The sequence below is a fragment of the Thalassophryne amazonica genome, chromosome 9 (assembly GCF_902500255.1).
Source record: "Thalassophryne amazonica chromosome 9, fThaAma1.1, whole genome shotgun sequence".
Lineage (NCBI taxonomy): Eukaryota > Metazoa > Chordata > Actinopteri > Batrachoidiformes > Batrachoididae > Thalassophryne > Thalassophryne amazonica.
The window spans coordinates 75,210,659-75,232,857 of NC_047111.1; the positions used below are offsets into that span (position 1 = coordinate 75,210,659).

The 22,199-nt window shown below is 41.9% G+C and overlaps 1 protein-coding gene across 2 annotated transcripts; it reads left to right on the top strand.

Moving 5' to 3' along the window:
* Positions 1-1,986: 1,986 nt before the first annotated feature.
* Positions 1,987-20,347, top strand: layna (layilin a). 2 transcript variants are annotated; one of them, XM_034178410.1, is made up of 8 exons: positions 1,987-2,711; positions 2,827-2,847; positions 3,686-3,983; positions 4,752-4,909; positions 5,004-5,048; positions 13,876-13,923; positions 14,035-14,131; positions 19,545-20,347. In XM_034178410.1, the coding sequence occupies exons 1-8, from the start codon at positions 2,636-2,638 to the stop codon at positions 20,248-20,250; spliced, it is 1,449 nt and encodes a 482-aa protein (XP_034034301.1). In that variant the 5' UTR covers positions 1,987-2,635; the 3' UTR covers positions 20,251-20,347. The 2 variants fall into 2 exon arrangements, with proteins under 2 accessions (XP_034034301.1, XP_034034300.1); XM_034178409.1 differs by having other exon boundaries at positions 1,988-2,711; positions 13,861-13,923.
* The last annotated feature ends 1,852 nt before the right edge of the window (positions 20,348-22,199 follow it).

The window sequence follows — 22,199 nt, forward strand, 5'->3', positions numbered from 1 at the left end:
AAGGACTTATAGGATTCCGTGATTGTGATTGGAGAAGCTGTGCACAGTGTATCTTTTGTCTGTTGCATCATCACAGCTTCACAGTGGCACAAAGAAGGACTTGCCTACAATAAAACGAATAGCTTGTAGAAAGTGAGTTGGAAACAATAAAAGGAGATGAGTTCTGCATTTAAACACGCAAAGCATGTGTGACTTTGAGCATCATCATCCACAGAGGTGTGACTAAGTCCCTGAGCACAGCAGGAAAACCAGTGTTATTGCAAGTAATTACATTTGCTTCTGAACAATGTTTGAGTCGGTGAATTCTGTATGGGACAGTCCTTTTGTGTGCACGTGCACTACAATCTAAACTCAGGTTTCCCATGCGAGTTCTGGCAAACTATAACTGAATTTTTTAAATTAATCTTTCTTTGTTCTGACTGTGGGCGAAAGAAATTTTGAATTGAGAATTTCCATAGCAACACCGGTGGACTGAAAGAGGGGAGAAAAAAACCTCACCTTGCTGACAGGTGGAACCTAATCAATCCTTTAATGAGCTTTTAATCCTTTCACTTGCATCTGCTTTCTTGATACCACAGCACTGCATGTCCTGCATTGTGCAGTTTAAAGGGATGGACAGGCGTGACCCTGATTGATTGATGTGATATTTGGACTATAAAACAACAAAGTGTAATGAGCACTGTAAATCCAACCCACCAGTATTTCCTACCACTTAATTAGCAAAGCATAGGGCACGCTCTAAATGAGCTCATGGCACAAAAGCATGACAAGGCAGCTGGACTTGTTCAGTTTAGCTGGAGTTCGTGAGAATCATTTTCATCCTCATAGGGTCGTTAGGCAATCGCTCTTTTAGAAGAAGAGTGAAGTGGTTCTGACTTTTCTAGAAAGAAATGAAAGGACAACATTGTAAGTAGTGGAAAGATAATGTCTCAGACCTCCTGTTGTGTGGGCCGCTGAAGAGGAGGTACTGCTGGCCCACCACCACCAGAGGGCACGCTGCCTGGAGTGCGGGCTCCAGGCACCAGAGGGCGCTGTCGCCTCACAGGAGCAGCCGGGGTGACAGCTGTCACTTATCACCTACGACAGCTGTCACCAATCATCTGATCTTCAGTGGTATATCAGCAAGACGACATCTCCACCTCTTTGCCGAGATATCGCTCTACCGAGGAGGTAACGTACTCAGCCAACTGTGTTGTCTTTCTGACAATAATACCTTGTTGCTTGTGTGTTGGATAGCAGATAGTGAGTATTACAGCTGGAGACTGTATTGGACTGTTTTTCTACCTCTTGGATAAGTACTCACACTCTGCACTCACCAGTTTTTTCCTGACGAGAGGTGGAGGTGGTTTTCCCACCATACGTGTTGCTGGGTGCAAACACACCCACATCTAACTGTTTTTGTTCCTCGTCAGCAGTACCAGATCCGACAAGCGGAGGCAGTGGCCACCTGGGAGTTCGGGACTTGGCGGCTCCAGTATTCCCGGGGTTCGGTGGCGGAGGAAATCGTGTGGTTCCGGTTCTGCTTTGGACAGACGTCCCTTATCTTCGAGCCTGCCCACGTGACACATTTTGTGATTTGACTTCATTGTCTACTATTGTAATTTGCCGTGTTTGTTGTGCTTATTCACAACAGTAAAGTGTTATTTGACTTCCTCCATTGTCCGTTCATTTGCGCCCCCTGTTGTGGGTCTGTGTTCCTACACTTTCACAACACCTCCGTCCCTGTCAAGGGAAAGCCTTTCAATTCTGACATGGATGGTCTCCTTTAATCCTCTCTCAAACCATCTGCTATGTTTCTGGTCCAAAATCTGAACTTGGCCATATTTAAAAATGTCTATTATCCTTAAGGTGAAGGAATACAGCTGAGCCCTGACCAGAAGAATTGCACCTGCTATGTTAGGCCAATCATCTGTGTAAAGTCTGGTTTCTCCAATGTAGAGGTCCTCACTGTGCTGGACAGCATCCACCACATGGCTGTTCTTCTGCAATGGAACTGTATATTTAGGATGGACTACTCTGTCTCGCACAGATCGCCCAATATAGGAAAGTTTAGACCCTTGTTTGCCAATAATCTCACTTTGCACAAAAACATTCTGTGAAAGAACACCTTCCAGCCCTGAGGGACGCATCTTAAAATATCCCTAATCGAGTTACAGCAGATCATTTTCATGTAACACTTTTGTAATTATTATAACCTGAAGCCTAAGTAATAAAGAAAGGAGTGAAATCTGCCTCTTGTCAGCGTTTACAATGAAGAGCACTTGCATGATTAGATGTCTTGCGATCAATGCAGCCTTTTCTCCCAATCATTAAGACTGCTCTTAACAGATTACAGCCCCCTCCCAAATACACACAGGCTTTCTCCTCCTCTCTGCTCCTTCCTGCATCTCCCACACGCTCCCTCTTTGTTGGACAGATAGGACACTTGTTTCTACGCCTTTTGTTAAGGCTTACATTTTCTTTTTTTTTCTTTTTAATTTTTTGTTCTTTCTACTCAGCATTTTACACTCAGACTACAGCTTTCAATTTGAAATTCTGATTGATTGTCTGCTTTCACATTAACTGCACCGATGGAACTCTGGTATTAAAAAAAAAAAAAAAAAATCAAAATCCATGAGGACATGAAAAGACAGAAATGGACCTACTAACAGTCTTTTGTCACATTCTGCTGTTGAGTTATAATCCGTCTGCAGCCAGAAGCCTCATTACAGGTAAGTCAGCATGCACAGAAATAAAGAAACAAATTTGACCAATCAAACAGCTGATTTACTTGTGAATCTTTGCTCTCCACCCTGCGACTCTACAATGGATGTGTGATAACTGAAGCGGATATATTTGAGGCCAGAGGTAGGCAATGACATTTTTCTCAAATAGTCTCCGTAACTACCACGTCTGTGTTTGTTCCTAGGCTTTAGAAAATGTACCCTGTAAAATGTAGTAAGAGCAGGTTGGCAAGTCCACCCCTTCTCATTTAACATGATAATCCAAAGACAACGAATGCTATCATCCTACAACTTTCAAACTAAAAGGGCATATAATGTGAATCAAAATTTGGTTGACTTTGATAAACCAGATCAATATAAAAACCAACTTTGTTTCACTTAGGTAATATAGACAAATAGTCTGCTACCTGCTAGAAGGTTAGTGGATGCTGGATTGATGATGGATTAGGAGCAGGTGAGGTTGTCAGTGAGAGCCGGAGACAGTTTCCATACAGAAATGTACAAAAAGCGAAGTAAAGCATTACCTCTGATTGTTTAATTCTAAAACTCAACATGGTCACACCTCCACACAACCCTGTGGAAAGGATTTTTGTATGAAGTTAGTTGTAAAGGAAAAGAGAGCGAGGGAAATGTCCGTGACATGCAGTGAATGGGGTCTGCCAGACAGACAGTTTCAATACAGAAATATGTTACATCAAAAAAAAAAAAAAAAAAAGCGTTAACATTTGGAAATAGTGGTTACATTACAAAACTCAACATCATTACCACACAACCCTGCAGAAAAGATTTTGTATAAATGAAGCTGAAGCAGTCGTCTTACTTCTCTGTCATACTATATGCTTGTTATTGAAGTTACATTTCCAAAAACCTAGGTCTGGTGGTCACCCATGCCATCGCTGCTTGTTTCGGCAAAACCTCCACAACACTCTTTGGATATCTGGTGTGCGTGTGCGTGTGTGTAGGTCAACGAGTGTGCAAAACTGGAAAAGGGAAGCCTTGCTACAAACTAGCCTATTTCTCTGACCTCCGGCGACGGCTGAACTTCAAAGAGGCTGAACTTGCGTGCCATCGGGACGGGGGACAGCTGCTGAGCGTAGAGTCGGCATCTGAGCAGAAGCTCATTGAACAGCTCATTACAGAGCTCCGCCCAACTGATGGAGACTTCTGGATCGGGCTGCGCCGTAACCATGGACACAGAGACAGCAACACTGATTGCTCCTCTCAGTACTACTGGCTGGATGGCAGCAAGTCTACTTTCAGGTTGGTGAGGGGTATTTAAGAATGCTTTGGCAACTCTCTTGGGCCAAACTACAATTCTGTGCACTTTTGCAATTTGTGCATTTGGGGATGAAGCAGCTCTCACATATGGCTGAGTTCAGCATAGAGTTTTTCCAAAGTAGTGATTTAGCAAAACTTGCATAAAACTCAGAACCCTGTATAGCTTGGCACAAGTCGGGAAAGTTCAGTTCTATCAATTCTGAACATGTTCAAAATTTTGGAGAACATGGTCATGCTCCGAACGGACTCACCTGAACTTGGGAAACTTTAGGGTACCTCGGCCTAACTGTACACTCTGGACAAACTCATTTCAAAAATCTAAATACTGAATACTAAATACTTCAAAAATACTGAACTCAGCTTAAACTCACAGCTTTGGTTTACATTTGGTCAGCTTGTACTTAACTTCGTCCAACTCGTGCACAACACAGGACGTCTTTTCATGCTTGGCATGAAAACTGTACTCTTGAGTTGTGCCGTGTTTACTCCACACTATCCTAAGTAGAGTAGAAGTAAAACTGATGTAGTTACAAGTCTGAGTTGCAAAAAATTTAAACATGTTCAAAAGAATACACGTTCAACTGACCTTTCCCAACTTGTGCTGAGGTATGCCAAGTAGTATGCACCAAATTGCGAAAGGCGTGAGAGCTGCTTTAGGATTGTACAAGTCCGGAATAACAAAGAATTTGTGCTCAAGATTTTTGGATTTTACATATTTGCAATAGCAGGGTGCGTGCGGTTTGTGTGCAGACACTGGCACTGGGATGAGCCATCCTGTGGTTATGAGGTGTGCGTTGTGATGTACCACCAGCCATCAGCTCCCCCTGGTCTGGGGGGACTTTACATGTTCCAGTGGAACGATGACAATTGTGAAACTAAGAACAACTTCATCTGCAAATACACTCCAGGTAATAATGCACGCCACTTTAGCATTTATTTTCTTGCAAAGTCAAGATCACATGCCTTCTGAACGCCATATTTGGGATGCTGTTTTGCTTGTAGAATATCAGCCCGACCCTTCACCTTTTCCCAACTCGTCTGAAACAGGTATGTTGAAACTCAACATAATTGACAGTTTTTCATGATTTAAATTTTTTTGAAATAAATGAGTAGATTCTAGGACTGAGAATGAAGATTTTCAAATCAAATCAAATCAAATCAATTTCATTTATATAGCGCCAAATCACAACAAACAGTTGCCCCAAGGCGCTTCATATTGCAAGGCAAAGCCATACAATAATTACAGAAAAACCCCAACTGTCAAAACGACCCCCTGTGAGCAAGCACTTGGTGACAGTGGGAAGGAAAAACTCCCTTTTAACAGGAAGAACCCTCCAGCAGAACCAGGCTCAGGGAGGGGCAGTCTTCTGCTGGGACTGGTTGGGGCTGAGGGAGAGAACCAGGAAAAAGACATGCTGTGGAGGGGAGCAGAGATCAATCACTAATGATTAAATGCAGAGTGGTGCATACAGAGCCAAAAGAGAAAGAAACACACAGTGCATCATGGGAACCCCCCAGCATAACTAAGGGATGGTTCAGGGTCACCTGATCCAGCCCTAACTATAAGCTTTAGCAAAAATGAAAGTTTTAAGCCTAATCTTAAAAGTAGAGAGGGTGTCTGTCTCCCTGATCCGATTGGGAGCTGGTTCCACAGGAGAGGAGCCTGAAAGCTGAAGGCTCTGCCTCCCATTCTACTCTTGGGATCACTGTATCTCTCTTTCAAGTGATACAAATCTGGTTTTTATTATATTTTAAAGAGTTTCACTGAAAGATTTGGACCATTTTTGAAATCCGTTTCTCAGCCTCGGGCTTTATCATAAACCAGATTTGGACCAGGATTCTCAAGTTTATTGAAACTTGAGAATCCTGTTTTAGTCTATATATTTAGTTCGTGGCTATATAGTTGTATTCACCACACAGTTTATTTCCAAATAAGGAACCCAATATGCCCCCCCCCCTTTTAAAAAAGCACTATCTGTCAGTGGTAAACAATTTTAAATAAACTTTAGAAGTAATGCAAGTCCCTTCAGCTGCTCCCTGAATTTCGCTCAAGGTCACCACAGCACATCCAGGTGGATCTGCAAGTTGATTTGGCACAAGTTTTACACAATACACGTCCTAACACAACAACACCATATTAAATGGAAACTGGGGGGTTGAACAGGGAACAAGCGGACAAACACCTGGCTGCCACCCCTGCATTTTAAATAAACTTGATACTATTTGGCCTATCTATGACTGAATGTTATGGAGTTAAAACAGCAAAAATTGTGACAAAGACCAATTTCAGTGATGGTGTGCTCCATTTGAACTCAGATGTCAGAATTCTCCAGTTACAGTTGGTACAGGGGTCAAAAGTTAAAGTTGCTCCAATTTCAGTAAAAATGATGCAGATTATTGGTTGAAATAAAAGGATTAGTAAATGGAATAGTTATGACTGTGTTGAATGTTTGGTCTCCAAAGTAAAGATCAAATAAGACTGATGTCCATTGGATTCTATGGCATGTGACATACTTACCCTGTAATGTAATAACTAAGCATGATAGATGGTTTTTATGCAGGGTAGATGGTTTTTAAAACCCTTTTAACTCAACCAGTTATTTGGATCACTTTTTACCAAAATTAGAGCAATTTGAACTTTTGACCCCTGTACAAGCTGAAACTGACCTTGTCATAATTTTTGCTGTTTTTACCCCGTAACTCCATAGAATTCAATCATAGTTAGTCAAAACTATACCTTTTTGGAATCGTTATAATCAGACAAATAAGGCTTTACATTTAGCAATATGGTTAGAGTGTTTTTTTAGATTTTGATCTCTGTGTAATTCTTCATTGACCCCTATCTGTCTATAGCAGGGGTAGGCAACCTGTTCCAGAAAGAGCCATGAGGGTGCAGGTTTTCTTTGCAGCCACTGACTCCACCAGGTTAACTGGTTAACTGATTCCATCTGCTCAAAGTGATATTAATCAGTGAAATCACCTGGTGGAGTCAGTGGCTGCAAAGAAAACCTGCACCCTCATGGCTCTTTCTGGAACAGGTTGCCTACCCCTGGTCTATAGCTACCACCCTGGGATGGCTACATTTTTGTGTAGGCTATGGTACACTGAGGCTGGATTTTATTATTCCCCTTACTACTGTACTGAAAACCTGTTTGGCCCATGGACTATCTAGTGTGTGTACATCAGCCAGATCTGGACAAGGATCCTGACTCAGAACCACCACAATATAGACGTGCTGATTATTTGAATGCTTTGACTGCAATGAATTATCCTGGAAATTAAAAAAAAAAAATAGTGGGGAGAGCATCTGTTCACTAACCCATACTCAACTGCATTAAGTGATCCAGATCATAGGAGCCATGTGGCTCTCGAATACATGTACAGTAGTGTTCAGAATAATAGTACTGCTATGTGACTAAAAAGATTAATCCAGGTTTTGAGTATATTTCTTATTGTTAAATGGGAAACAAGGTACCAGTAGATTCAGTAGATTCTCACAAATCCAACAAGACTAAGCATTCATGATATGCACACTCTTAAGGCTATGAAATTGGGCTATTAGTAAAAAAATAGAAAAGGGGGTGTTCACAATAATAGTAGTGTGGCATTCAGTCAGTGAGTTTGTCAATTTTGTAGAACAAACAGGTGTGAAACAGGTGTCCCCTATTTAAGGATGAAGCCAGCACCTGTTGAACATGCTTTTCTCTTTGAAAGCCTGAAGAAAATGGGACATTCAAGACATTGTTCAGAAGAACAGCGTAGTTTGATTAAAAGGTTGATTGGAGAGGGGAAAACCTATACGCAGGTGCAAAAAATTATAGACTGTTCATCTACAATGATCTCCAATGCTTTAAAATGGACAAAAAACCAGAGACACGTGGAAGAAAATGGAAAACAACCATCAACATGGATAGAAGAATAACCAGAATGGCAAAGGCTCACCCATTGATCAGCTCCAGGAAGATCAAAGACAGTCTGGAGTTACCTGAAAGTGCTGTGACAGTTAGAAGACACCTGTGTGAAGCTAATTTATTTGCAAGAATCCCCCGCAAAGTCCCTCTGTTAAATAAAAGACATGTGCAGAAGAGGTTACAATTTGCCAAAGAACACATCAACTGGCCTAAAGAGAAATGGAGGAATATTTTGTGGACTGATGAGAGTAAAATTGATCTTTTAGGGTCCAAGGGCTGCAGACAGTTTGAGAGACAACCCACAAACTCTGAATTCAAGCCACAGTAAAGACAGTGAAGACAGTGAAGCATGGTGGTGCAAGCATCATGATATGGGCATGTTTCTCCTACTATGGTGTTGGGCCTATATATCGCATACCAGGTATCATGGATCAGTTTGGATGTTTCAAAATACTTGAAGAGGTCATGTTGCCTTATGCTGAAGAGGACATGCCCTTGAAATGGGTGTTTCAACAAGACAATGACCCAAAGCACACTAGTAAATGAGCAAAATCTTGGTTCCAAACCAACAAAATTAATGCCTCGCAGATGTGAAGAAATCATGAAAAACTGTGGTTATACAACTAAATACTAGTTCAGTGATTCACAGGATTGCTAAAAAAGCAGTTTGAACATAATAGTTTTGAGTTTGTAGCGTCAACAGCAGATGCTACTATTATTGTGAACACCCCCTTTATACAACCCCTGGAAAAAATTATGGAATCACCGGCCTCATGAAAAACAAAAGAACGCTCCAACACATCACTAGTATTTTGTTACACCACCTCTGGCTTTAATAACAGCTTGCAGTCTCTGAGGCAGGGACTTAATGAGTGACAAAGAGTACTCTTCATCAATCTGGCTCCAACGTTCTCTGATTGCTGTTGCCAGATCAGCTTTGCAGGTTGGAGCCTTGTCATGGACCATTTTCTTCAACTTCCACCAAAGATTTTCAATTGGATTAAGATCCGGACTATTTGCAGGCCATGACATTGACCCTATGTGTCTTTTTGCAAGGAATGTTTTCACAGTTTTTGCTCTATGGCAAGATGCATTATCATCTTGAAAAATGATTTCATCATCCCCAAACATCCTTTCAATTGATGGGATAAGAAAAGTGTCCAAAATATCAACGTAAACTTGTGCATTTATTGATGATGTAGTGACAGCCATCTCCCCAGTGCCTTTACCTGACATGCAGCCCCATATCATCAATGACTGTGGAAATTTACATGTTCTCTTCAGGCAATCATCTTTATAAATCTCATTGGAACGGCACCAAACAAAAGTTCCAGCATCATCACGTTGCCCAATGCAGATTTGAGATTCATCACTGAATATGACTTTCATCCAGTCGTCCACAGTCCATGATTGCTTTTCCTTAGCCCACTGTAACCTTGTTTTTTTCTGTTTAGGTGTTAATGATGGCTTTCGTTTAGCTTTTCTGTATGTAAATCCCATTTCCTTTAGGCGGTTTCTTACAGTTCGGTCACAGACGTTGACTCCAGTTTCCGCCCATTCGTTCCTCATTTGTTTTGTTGTGCATTTTTGATTTTCAGACATTTTGCTTTAAGTTTTCTGTCTTGACACTTTGATGTCTTCCTTGGTCTACCAGTATGTTTGCCTTTAACAACCTTCCCATGTTGTTTGTATTTGGTCCAGAGTTCAGACACAGCTGACTGTGAACAACCAACATCTATTGCAACATTGCGTGATGATTTACCCTCTTTTAAGAGTTTGATAATCCTCTCCTTTGTTTCAATTGACATCTCTCATGTTGGAGCCATGATTCATGTCAGTCCACTTGGTGCAACAGCTCTCCAAGGTGTGATCACTCCTTTTTAGATGCAGACTAACGAGCAGATCTGATTTGATGCAGGTGTTAGTTTTGGGGATGAAAATTTACAGGGTGATTCCATAATTTATTCCTCAGAATTGAGTGAGTCCATATTTTTTTCCCTCTGCTTGGTCTAAAAAAATAACCGTTACTGACTGCCACAATTTTTTTTCTTGATTTCTTATAGTGTTTCTTAAAGCCAGAAAGTTGCCATTTGAAATGACTTTAGTTTTGTGTCATGTCTGTGATCTGTTTTTTTCTACAAAATTAAACAACTGAATGAACATCCTCCGAGGCCGGTGATTCCATAATTTTTGCCAGGGGTTGTACTTTTTTTTAAAACTAATAGCCCAATTTCATAGCCTTAAGAGTGTGCATATCATGAATGCTTGGTCTTGTTGGATTTGTGAGAATCTACTGAATCTACTGGTACCTTGTTTCCCATGTAACAATAAGAAATATACTCAAAACCTGGATTAATCTTTTTAGTCACATAGCACTACTATTATTCTCAACACTACTGTATTTGTATGATTCAGGCTATTGTGACTTTCAACATGGTGCTAAATACAGGGTTGTCTGCGGTCTTTATTAATGTTGTTCATCATTTCTCTTCAACTGCTGGGATAGGCTCCAGCCCAGTGGGCCTCATGTATCAATGTTGCGCACTTGTGGCATAAATTTACGGTGTAAATTTGAAGTACACCAAAGTTGCCGTGACATGTATCACGCAGTGCGCACCTGCCCATTTCCGGCGTACGCCTGACATGACCTTGATAAATGCGGCGGGTGAAAACAATCGTAATTATAATGAACACGCCCATAAATATTCAGACTCTGCTTCAGACACACCCTCATTTTACGACATGGAAGCCAGGAAGACGGCACAGAAAAAGAACTCCACCAATCACGACGCGTGCCAATAGAGCGTCAAAAGCGGCTGTCATATCAATTGTTTTGTAGTATAATCAAAAAAGTGTTACAGTGGTCCCTTGTTTATCGCGGGAGTTATGTTCTAAAAATAGCCCGTGATAAGCGAAATCCGCGAAGTAGCTAGTCAGCGTTATTTTTTACAATTATTATACGTTGACGTTTTAAAGCTGTAAAACCCCTCACTACACACTTTACTCAATCAGGCATGAACATTTTTTCACTTTTCTCTCATGTGTAAACACTCTCAAAGTTCAAAACTTAGTAGAAAAATAAGACCAACCTGTTTTCAGGCCCAAACATTTGTTTGAGAAATAAAAATAGAACGTTTTCCTATAAATAATTACAACCCCTGGCAAAAATTATGGAATCACCGGCCTCGGAGGATGTTCATTCAGTTGTTTAATTTTGTAGAAAAAAATCAGATCACAGACATGACACAAAACTAAAGTCATTTCAAATGGCAACTTTCTGGCTTTAAGAAACACTATAAGAAATCAGGAAAAAAATTGTGGCAGTCAGTAACGGTTACTTTTTTAGACCAAGCAGAGGGAAAAAATATGGAATCACTCAATTCTGAGGAATAAATTATGGAATCACCCTGTAAATTTTCATCCCCAAAACTAACACCTGAATCAAATCAGATCTGCTCGTTAGTCTGCATCTAAAAGGAGTGATCACACCTTGGAGAGCTGTTGCACCAAGTGGACTGACATGAATCATGGCTCCAACATGAGAGATGTCAATTGAAACAAAGGAGAGGATTATCAAACTCTTAAAAGAGGGTAAATCATTACGCAATGTTGCAAAAGATGTTGGTTGTTCACAGTCAGCTGTGTCTAAACTCTGGACCAAATATAAACAACATGGGAAGGTTGTTAAAGGCAAACATACTGGTAGACCAAGGAAGACATCAAAGCGTCAAGACACAAAACTTAAAGCAATATGTCTTAAAAATCGAAAATGCACAACAAAGCAAATGAGGAACGAATGGGAGGAAACTGGAGTCAACGTCTGTGACCAAACTGTAAGAAACCGCCTAAAGGAAATGGGATTTACATACAAAAAAGCTAAACGAAAGCCATCATTAACACCTAAACAGAAAAAAACAAGGTTACAATGGGCTAAGGAAAAGCAATCGTGGACCGTGGATGACTGGATGAAAGTCATATTCAGTGATGAATCTCGAATCTGCATTGGGCAAGGTGATGATGCTGGAACTTTTGTTTGGTGCCGAGATTTATAAAGATGACTGCCTGAAGAGAACATGTAAATTTCCAGTCATTGATGATATGGGGCTGCATGTCAGGTAAAGGTACTGGGGAGATGGCTGTCACTACATCATCAATAAATGCACAAGTTTACGTTGATATTTTGGACACTTTTCTTATCCCATCAATTGAAAGGATGTTTGGGGATGATGAAATCATTTTTCAAGATGATAATGCATCTTGCCATAGAGCAAAAACTGTGAAAACATTCCTTGCAAAAAGACACATAGGGTCAATGTCATGGCCTGCAAATAGTCCGGATCTTAATCCAATTGAAAATCTTTGGTGGAAGTTGAAGAAAATGGTCCATGACAAGGCTCCAACCTGCAAAGCTGATCTGGCAACAGCAATCAGAGAAAGTTGGAGCCAGATTGATGAAGAGTACTGTTTGTCACTCATTAAGTCCATGCCTCAGAGACTGCAAGCTGTTATAAAAGCCAGAGGTGGTGCAACAAGATACTAGTGATGTGGTGGAGCATTCTTTTGTTTTTCATGATTCCATAATTTTTTCCTCAGAATTGAGTAAGTCCATATTTTTTTCCTCTGCTTGGTCTAAAAAATTAACCGTTACTGACTGCCACAATTTTTTTTTTCCTGATTTCTTATAGTGTTTCTTAAAGCCAGAAAGTTGCCATTTGAAATGACTTTAGTTTTGTGTCATGTCTATGATCTGCTTTTTTTCTACAAAATTAAACAACTGAATGAACATCCTCCGAGGCCGGTGATTCCATAATTATTGCCAGGGGTTGTATGATGGCTTTTAGAACTAATGAATTTAATTTTAACGATCAACGTACGAGGTTGGACACATAAATTATTAATAGTGACTGACCAGTATTTCACAGTTCCTCTGATTGCGCCTCTTCGTCCTGGCGCCGCGCCTTTTTCCACTGAGTCAAACCTCGCTGCAGGTGTCTTTTCCCGAGTGAAGAACACAGTTATGGGTAGTTGTTGGGCGAGAAGATTCTTATAAACAGACATGCAGACCACAATGCACTGTAAAAAAAAAAGCATGCAAAATTGGACTAAAAAAATCCGCGAAACTGTGAGGCCGCGAAAGGTGAACCGCGTTATACCGAGGGACCACTGTATTCTCTTTTCACATGTCAATAATTCTTGACGTGGATATTTGCTAGCTCAATTAATAAGACACACCTAATTTTTCAGATTTCTTTATTTTTAAAATGTATTTATTTATTTTATTGTAACAAACGAATGGAGATGACAAAACCTGATTGCAGTATGGGCAAAGGGAATGACAACACTACAGTTGTAATTATCAATTCCATTGTCTACAACGATCACACCACATAAAGTTAAGCTCAGCGCTGCTCTGGCTCCAGGCTCGAAGTCTGGAGAAAAAGGCGAGCAGCGTTTTCTTTGCGGTCAGCGCTGTGGCCACGGATCGTGCTCAAGACCAACAATCCTGCAAAAGTGGGATTTGTATTAATTATGTGGTATAATCAAGAAAGTGTTATTTATGTAACATATGCATTGATTTGTATAATGGCACTGTTTATCATGTTGTTCATTTTCATTTATATGTGGATTCCAGTGCTGGATCATTTTGGTGTATAATTTACGCCACCTCTCGCCCTGGTGTATATTTTCAGCGCACCATACGCCAATGACCACATTGATAAATGCCAAGTAGCGCAGCCATTTTGGCGTACACCCCATATACGCTCAAATATCGCCATACACAACGTTGATACATGAGGCCCACTGACCCTTAAATTGCAGTAAGTGGGTATAGAAAACAAATGACTTATTTTTCTTTATTGTTGTTAATTATTTGTCAGACATACTGGTTGGTCAGCGTGATCAATAAGAGTGACAAAGTGAACAACGGCAAATGATTTTCCTTATAGGCATCCTTCCATCAGCGGGGCTGCCCCGGAACCCGAGTGACCAGAACCAGCACAGACAAACAGGTCAATAACTGAACATTTACTGCTAAGGTGGAGACTACATACTCCTCTCCAGCAACCTAACAAATGCAAATATTATGGCCACAGAATCCACTTCCCTATTGTGTGTTTCAGCCCTGAATTTGGTTTACATCATCATTCCCACCATCCCTCTGATTCTGCTGCTGCTGACGGTGAGCGGGGTCTACTGCTTCAAACTGCTCATTGGACGGTGAGGATCCAAAGCAAAAGACAAGATACAAAACAGTTGAAAAGAAAGTTTTCCAACACAAGCAAAAATGATTATACAAGCCCACATAACAAAAAAAATGGAAAGCGAGAATTTAAAAAGACTTTGACTTCCATTTCATTATACTTCATATTTTGTATGGTTGATTTTATTTCATTTGTTAATATATAACCATTTCTGTATTTAAGGCCTGCAACAGGGACAATTTCCATCCATCCATCCATCCATTTTCTTCCGTTTTATCCGGAGTCGGGTCGCGGGGGCAGCAGCTCAAGCAAAGCCGCCCAGACCTCCCGATCCACACACACCTCCTCCAGCTCCTCCGGGGGAACCCCAAGGCGTTCCCAAGCCAGCCGAGAGATGTAGTCCCTCCAGCGTGTCCTGGGTCTTCGCCGGGGCCTCCTCCCAGTGGGACGTGTCCGGAACACCTCTCCAGCGAGGCGTCCAGGGGGCATCCGGAAAAGATGCCCGAGCCACCTCAACTGACTCCTTTCGACGTGGAGGAGCAGCGGCTCGGCTCCGAGCTCCTCCCGAGTGACCAAGATCCTCACCCTATCTCTAACGGAGTGCCCAGCCACCCTGCGGAGGAAACTCATCTCGGCCGCTTGTACTCGCGATCTCGTTCTTTCGGTCATGAGCCAAATGTCATGACCATAGGTGAGGATCGGAACGTAGATCAATCGGTAAATCAAGAGCTTTGCCCCCCTACTCAGCTCTCTCTTCACCACGATGGTCCGATACAGCGACCGCATCACTGCAGATGCTGCACCGATCCGTCTATCGATCTCACGCTCCATCCGTCCCTCATTCGTGAACGAGACCCCGAGATACTTAAACTCCTCCACTTGAGGCAAGGACACTCCACCGACCTAAAGAGGGCACAGCACCTTTTTCCGGTCGAGAACCATGGCCTCGGATTTGGAGGTGCTGATTTTCATCCCGGACGTTTCACACTCGGCTGCAAACCGCCCCAGTGCACGCTGAAGGTCCTGATTTGACGAAGCCAACAGAACCACATCGTCCGCAAACAACAGAGACGAGATTCTGTGGTTCCCAAACCAGACCCCCTCTACACCCTGGCTGCGCCTAGTAATTCTGTCCATAAAAATAATGAACAGAACCAGTGACAAAGGGCAGCCCTGGCGGAGGCCAACGTGCACTGGAAACAGGTTTGACTTACTACCGGCAATGCGAACCAAGCTCCTGCTGTGGTCGTACAGGGCCCGGATAGCCCTTAGCAAAGGACCCCGGACCCCGTACTCCTGGAGCACTCCCCACAGGGTGCGCCGAGGGACATGGTCGCATGCCTTCTCCAGATCCACAAAACACATGTGGACTGGTTGGGCAAACTCCCATGAACCCTCGAGCACCCGATGGAGCGTGTAGAGCTGGTCCAGTGTGCTGTGACCAGGACGAAAACCACACTGCTCCTCCTGAATCCGAGGTTCAACCATCGGTCGAATTCTCCTCTCCAGTACTCTGGAATAGACCTTACCGGGGAGGCTGAGGAGTGTGATCCTCCTATAGTTGGAACACACCCTCCGGTCCCCCTTCTTAAACAGAGGGACCACCACCCCAGTCTGCCAATCCAGAGGCACTGTCCCCAATTGCCACACGATGCTGCAGAGGCGTGTCAGCCAAGACAGCCCCACAACATCCAGAGACTTAAGGTACTCAGGACAGATTTCATCCACCCCAGGAGCCTTGCCACCGAGGAGCTTTCTAACCACCTCGGTGACTTCGGCCTGGGTAATGGATGAGTCCCCCTCTGAGTCCCCAGTCTCTGCTTCCTCTTCGGAAGACGTGACGATGGGATTGAGGAGACAGGGACAATTTCTTCTACATAAAAAAGATTAAATTATCACTTTACAACCAAGTCAAGTCAATGGATGGAAACATGAACTTTTCCAAGTCTTTGAATATGTCTTGGACTTCATTTACGTCAGTTAAAAACAAACAGTATGGTACTGTGTTAAATCGGTGTCAAATAGAGAGTTATCAAAAACTGAGAGACAATGCTGGAAGGAGAAGAGCAAAGGAAGCCACCAAGACCCCCCCATGACAGCTGTGAAAGAATGCTTATCCGCAAAGCGTCTAATGCCCTTGATATTTCCTGTGTGAAAGGCCCAATAGTCTGCTGTGGATTTGAGTGGAGAAACTGGGAATGGTGAAGTATTTGCCTGTTGTATCCCCACTGCAGCTTCATGTTGGTGTGGAGTTGGTGTTGGTTAAAGTGCTTTTTAGGGAGTCATACAGATGCTATGCAAGGCACTCACTACACACTGGCAAAAACTGGGAGGATCTTGCTAGGTACCCTGAGTGACTTTTCAGTCTGATGAGGCTTTGAACAGAGGACCCTCTGATCACAAGCCCACCACTTACACTTCATCATCACATCCCCCCCTAGCCTAGGACCCATCTGTATCTTGCTGCTCTGCACCTCCTGCTCAGAGGAAGAAACCTGTCTAATTTTAAGCAAAATATCAAATGATGCTAACCTATTTAGGTGTCAGATAAAACAAAAAATGAATGTTTTCCATTCTTGCAACAGAAAGAATATTTTCTTTCACTAAAAGATGGAATGTACCATTCAGTGAGGCAAAGCAAATATTCTTACCATTGCACTCATAATGAGTCATTATTTGTATACCATCCCAGATTGTTCTTGAGTTGTCCACACATGCTGGCAGGTATGGACTAACTCACTCACCCACACATCTACATTTTGGCTGGAAATTTAATGTTGACCTCCACTGTTGACTGATCTTAACAAATCAAAAGGTACCTGCCAAGTTTGATCAAAATTAGATTAGGGTATTCTTAATACTACTTAATACTCTAGCTAATTACCATACATACATAATTACAGTGCATCTGGAAAGTATTCACAGCGCTTCAGTTTTTCCACATTTTATGTTACAGCCTTCTTCCAAAATGGAGTAAATTCATTTTCCCTCAAAATTCAATACCCCATAATTACAACAATTTTTTTTTTTTCTGCAATTTTAAAAAACTGAGAAATTACATGTACATAAGTATGCTTTGCCACGAAGCTCAAGATTGAGCTCAGGTGCATCCTGTTTCCACTGATCATTGAGATGTTTCTACAGCTTAACTAGAATCCACCTGGGGTAAATTCAGTTGATTGGACATAATTTGGAAAGGCACACATCTGTCTACATATAAGGTCCCAGAGTTGACAGTGCATGTCAGAGCACAAGACAGATAGGATTGTCTGGAGGCACAAATCTGGGGAAGGGTACAGAAACACTTCTGCTGCTTTGAAGATCTCAATGTGCACAGTGGTCTCCATCATCTGTAAATGGAAGACGTTCTGATCCACCAGGACTCTTTCTAGAGTTGGCCACCTGTCTCGATTAAGGGAGAAGGGCTTTAGTCAGAGAGGTGACCAAGAACCTGATTCCTCTCCAGCATTCCTCTGTGGAGAAAGGAGAACCTTCCAAAAGAACATCCATCTCTGCAGCAATCCACCAATCAGGCCTGTATGGTAGAGTGGCCAGATGGAAGCCACTCCTTAGTAAAAGGCACATAGCACCCCATCTGGAGTTTGCCAAAAGGCACCTGAAGGACTCTCAAGACCATGAGAAACACAATTCTGGTCTGATGAGATGAAGATTGAACTCTTTGTTTGGAGGAAAGCAGGTACCGCTCATCACCGAGCCAGTACCATCTCTACAGTGAAGCATGGTGGTGGCAGCATCTCTAAGCACACATCCAAGATATCAAAGGAGTGGCTTCAGGACAACTCTGTTTATGTCCTTGAGTGGCCCAGCCAGAGCCCAGACCAGAATCTGATTAAACATCTCTGGAGAGATCTGAAAATGGCTGTGCACAGATGCTTCCCATCCAACCTGACAGATCTTGAGAGGTGCTGCAAAGAGAAATGGGCAAAACTGTCCAAACATAGGTGCGCCAAGTTTGCGGTTGTAATTGTTCCTAAAGGTGCATCAACAAAGTATCGAGTAAAGGGTATGAATACTTAAGTACGTTATTCCTTAGGTTTTTTTTATTATTATTTTTAGTAAGTTTGTCCCCCTCCCGCAAACACACACATACTTTGATGTCATAATTATGGGGTGTTGTGAGTAGAATCTTGAGGGGAAAAAAAAATTATTTACTCCATTTTGGAATAAGTATGTAATATACCAAAATGTGGAAAAAGTGAAGCACTGAATACTTTCCAGATGCACTGCACATTAAGACAAAGAATCAAACTGTATGCCTTTAGCAGCATTGCAATATAGTACACTGAACAAAATGTAAATGCAGAACATTTGTTTTTGCTCCCATTTCTCATGAGCGTGAACTCAAAAGATCTAAAACATTTTCAATTTACACAAAAGACCTATTTCTCTCAAATATTGGTCACAAATCTGTCTAAATCTGTGTTAGTGAGCAGTTCTCCTTTGCTGAGATAATCCATCCCACCTCACAGGTGACATATAAAGATTTTGATCAGACAGCATGATTATTGCCCAGGTGTGCCTTAGGCTGGCCACAATAAAAGGCCACATAAATGTTGAGTTTTATCACACAGAACAATGCCACAGTTGTCACAAGTTTTGAGGGAGTGTGCAGTTGGCATGCTAACTGCAGGAACGTCCACGAGAGCTGTTGTCCATGAATTGAATGTTCATGTCCCTACCATAAGCCATATCCAAAGGTGTTTCAGAGAATTTGGCAGTACATCCAACCAGCCTCACAACTGCAGAACACGTAACCACACCAGCCCAGGACCTCCACATTCAGCATGTTCACCTCCATGATGGTTTGAGACCAGACACCCAAACAGCTGCTGCAACAATCGATTTACAGAACCAAAGAATTTCTATACAAACCATCAGAAATTGTCTCAGGAAAGCTCATCTGCATACTCGCAGTCCTCATCGGGGTCTCAACCTGACTGCAATTCGTCGTAACTGACTTCAGTGGGCAAATACTGACATTTGATGGCGTCTGGTTGCTGATTAACTCTGTGACGGAAATGTGTTGCACTGCATGAGGCAAATGGTGGTCAGACCAGACACTAACTGGTTTTCTGACCCCCTTCCCCCTCCCCAATAAAGCAAAACTAAACATTTCAGAGTGGCCTTTTATTGTGGCCAGCCTAAGACACACCTGTGCAATAATCATGCTGTCGAATCAGCAGCTTGACATGCCACACCTGTGAGGCGGGATGATTATCTCTGCAAAGGAGAAGTGCTCACTAACACAGATTTAGACAGATTATGAACAATATTTGACAGAAATAGGTTTTCTGTCAAATTTATATTTTTACATTTATATTTTTGTTATATATCCTGTTGGCAAACACTTACTTTTTGTGCTCAAACTGAAATAATTTTTAAGTTTAACTTTTGTTTGTGACGCAAAGGCGGAAAAAGCAGAAATCTGAAGTTTGCCAGACAAAGCCTGGGGTCTGCCCCAGCCCCACTCCAACTGACGTCTACAACGTCATTCGCTCCCAGAAGGATGACGACCTGGTTTCGACACGTCCCCACACCAAAAACACTTCTTTCTTATGCTCCTCCCCTGACACGCCAACAGGCGATTATGACAATCTGGGAGTTCGGGACACGGAGAGCGGCTTTGTGACGCTTGCCAGCACAGAAAGCTGCTTCCTCAACTACGAGCTTAACAACTTCGGCCTCGGGTGTCATGGCACCCAAGACTTCTACAACACCAGTTTGGGCCGCTCTGTGAAGAGGGATGTGAATAACAGCAGTCTGGGTCGCACAGGACACAGAGACTGCTACGACAGGAGTCTAGGTCGCCGCACAACAAAGAGTGAGCACTATGGCAGTGGGAGGTATGGCGACCACGACATAGATGATGCCGTTGTTACAGCTGGGAGTGACCTCTATGATCCCAAAGTGAGGGCTGGAGGTCATTCAGTGAAGGCCGACCTCTATCAGACATACACCAACAACGGAAAAGAAGACACTTTTCAAACGACCCTAGGCATCTACGGAAGCCGCAGATCTTACCAAGCCAAGCTAGAATCCTTTAGAAACGACCCAACTGTGGACAGCGGTAGGAGATACTTCAACGAAGAATGGCTCAACAGAGAGAACTACTAGCCAATCCATGACCTTCTGTGTTGTGTACAGTAATGTGTGTGCGATTGTGGGTAGATGGTAAAAATTGTGCATGATAACTTGCTCGTAAGGCACATATTTGAAATTTGAGACATTAAAAAATAAAAAAAAGTTAGGTAAAAAAACAAAAAAACATGTTTTTGTCCCAGACAGTACTTGACTGATGCTGCATTCATAACGTAAAGTCAAACTATGAGCTCGCAACTTGGTGTTTGATATGCTTGCTCACAATCTCTGGTGAAAATTCAATGTTCCAATGTACAAATGCCATAACAAAACTTTTCTATTTGATTGTTTGTATTCTTTACATATTAGTGAAGCTGCTCATATTAGTTTTTGTAAAGATGTCTGCACTAATTGATACTGTTACCGAGTCGAGACTACAAATAAAAACACTCATTTCAGACATTTTTCACCTTGCTCACCAAGAGGAAGTAGCTGTAATACCTTATTTATGCATTGCCTGCAAAGACAATAAGAGTTTGAATAATTACTCTGGGTTTACATATAATTTCCCCAGTTGATGAAGTGACCGCATGCTTTCTGGAACTCAGATGTTCTTAACTTGGTTTTTCAAAGTTTAATGACCTCTTAAAAATTCCTGATTTAGTTTGTGATATTACAATATTAGTTCCAAAATAATGAATATATATCTGGTTTTCAGCCACATGGCATGGATTTTGTTCTAAAAGAGTGCAGGTCCGCATTCATGCTCCAGAAATGTTTTGTATTTGAGTAAAAGGACTTGGAGGCACTTTCATGCATTGGAACAATAATGGAGCTTCTCTCTCAGCACAGCTATTAAGTTGACAAAGCTTGAAAACAAATTACTGCAGTCAATACACATTTTTAATTCAGTAACTTAAAAGGTACAGGTTGTAAGATTTAGTGTCATCTAGTGCTGAGAGTGTAGACTGCACTATGCCATCCTTGGTGAGAAATGTGTTTCTCCTTAAGTTATTGCTTCTTTGGTGATGGGGATTCATGCTCCATTGCTTTCTCTTGGGATAAGTAATATGTTTGAGCCTCCATTCCACAAACATGAGGGTTCGCAAACTTGTTAGCCTGCATGAGCAACCACTAGCCACACCCCCCCAGTCTTCATTCTTCAAAATGTGAAGGGTGAAGTGTTTATGTCCCTTGTGGACTACAGTATCAATATGGTGGTGCAACATGGTGACCTCCATGAGGGGTCCTGCTCCCATGTAGGTCCAACAGGAAGGGCTCATGCTAACCTTATGAAACCACATCAATTCATTGTTGTACGTTAATTATGCACCAATTAACAGATTGTTATGAATGCTGTATCCCATTTATTCTAACACCCCTAAATCCTACACACAGCACCTTTAAAATGTTGGCATATCATATCCTCAACAGTTTGATACATTACAAAAGATTTCTCGATATAAAAGAAAGAAAAGTGTAATGAAGCCTGTTTGCATGGTTGTGTCCCGCTGCCGCTGTTTGGCAGGATAATTACAGAGGTCTTTAGTTGTCTAAAAATGCTGGGTTTTGTATTCAAGCGAAAGTACACATGAACAAATGAACCCTCTACCTCAAACATATTACAACACAGTATCTCAATATTGCTTCACTAGGGAGTATACACAGCAAAACTTGCAGTGCAAGAATGTTTTGACAAATCTGTCCAGAAAAAGCTGAGTTTCATTTCTAAAACTGTGCTGATAATTTAAGAAGTGCTTTCATGAAGAAATGAAACTTACGGAGCAAAGCAAGAATGTTCGAAATGTCATGCATAATTCAGATCAAGTGCCTGCAGCCTGACAACAGCATGATAGTGAATTGAATGATTTGTATATATTGTTTATTCAGACTTCAATGCCTTGATATGCTGACATCTCACCTGGAGGTGGAAGTAGTTTGTATGTTTCTTACATGACTTTATGCCAACTCTGTCGTTTAATGAT

Coding starts and splice junctions, on each gene's coding strand:
- layna (XM_034178409.1), top strand. CDS start 2,636: ATGGACCTACTAACAGTCTTTTGTCACATTCTGCTGTTGAGTTATAAT. Junction 3,984..4,751: donor GGCAGCAAGTCTACTTTCAG/GTTGGTGAGGGG, acceptor GTTTGTGTGCAG/ACACTGGCACTGGGATGAGC. Junction 14,132..19,544: donor TTCAAACTGCTCATTGGACG/GTGAGGATCCAA, acceptor TGTGACGCAAAG/GCGGAAAAAGCAGAAATCTG.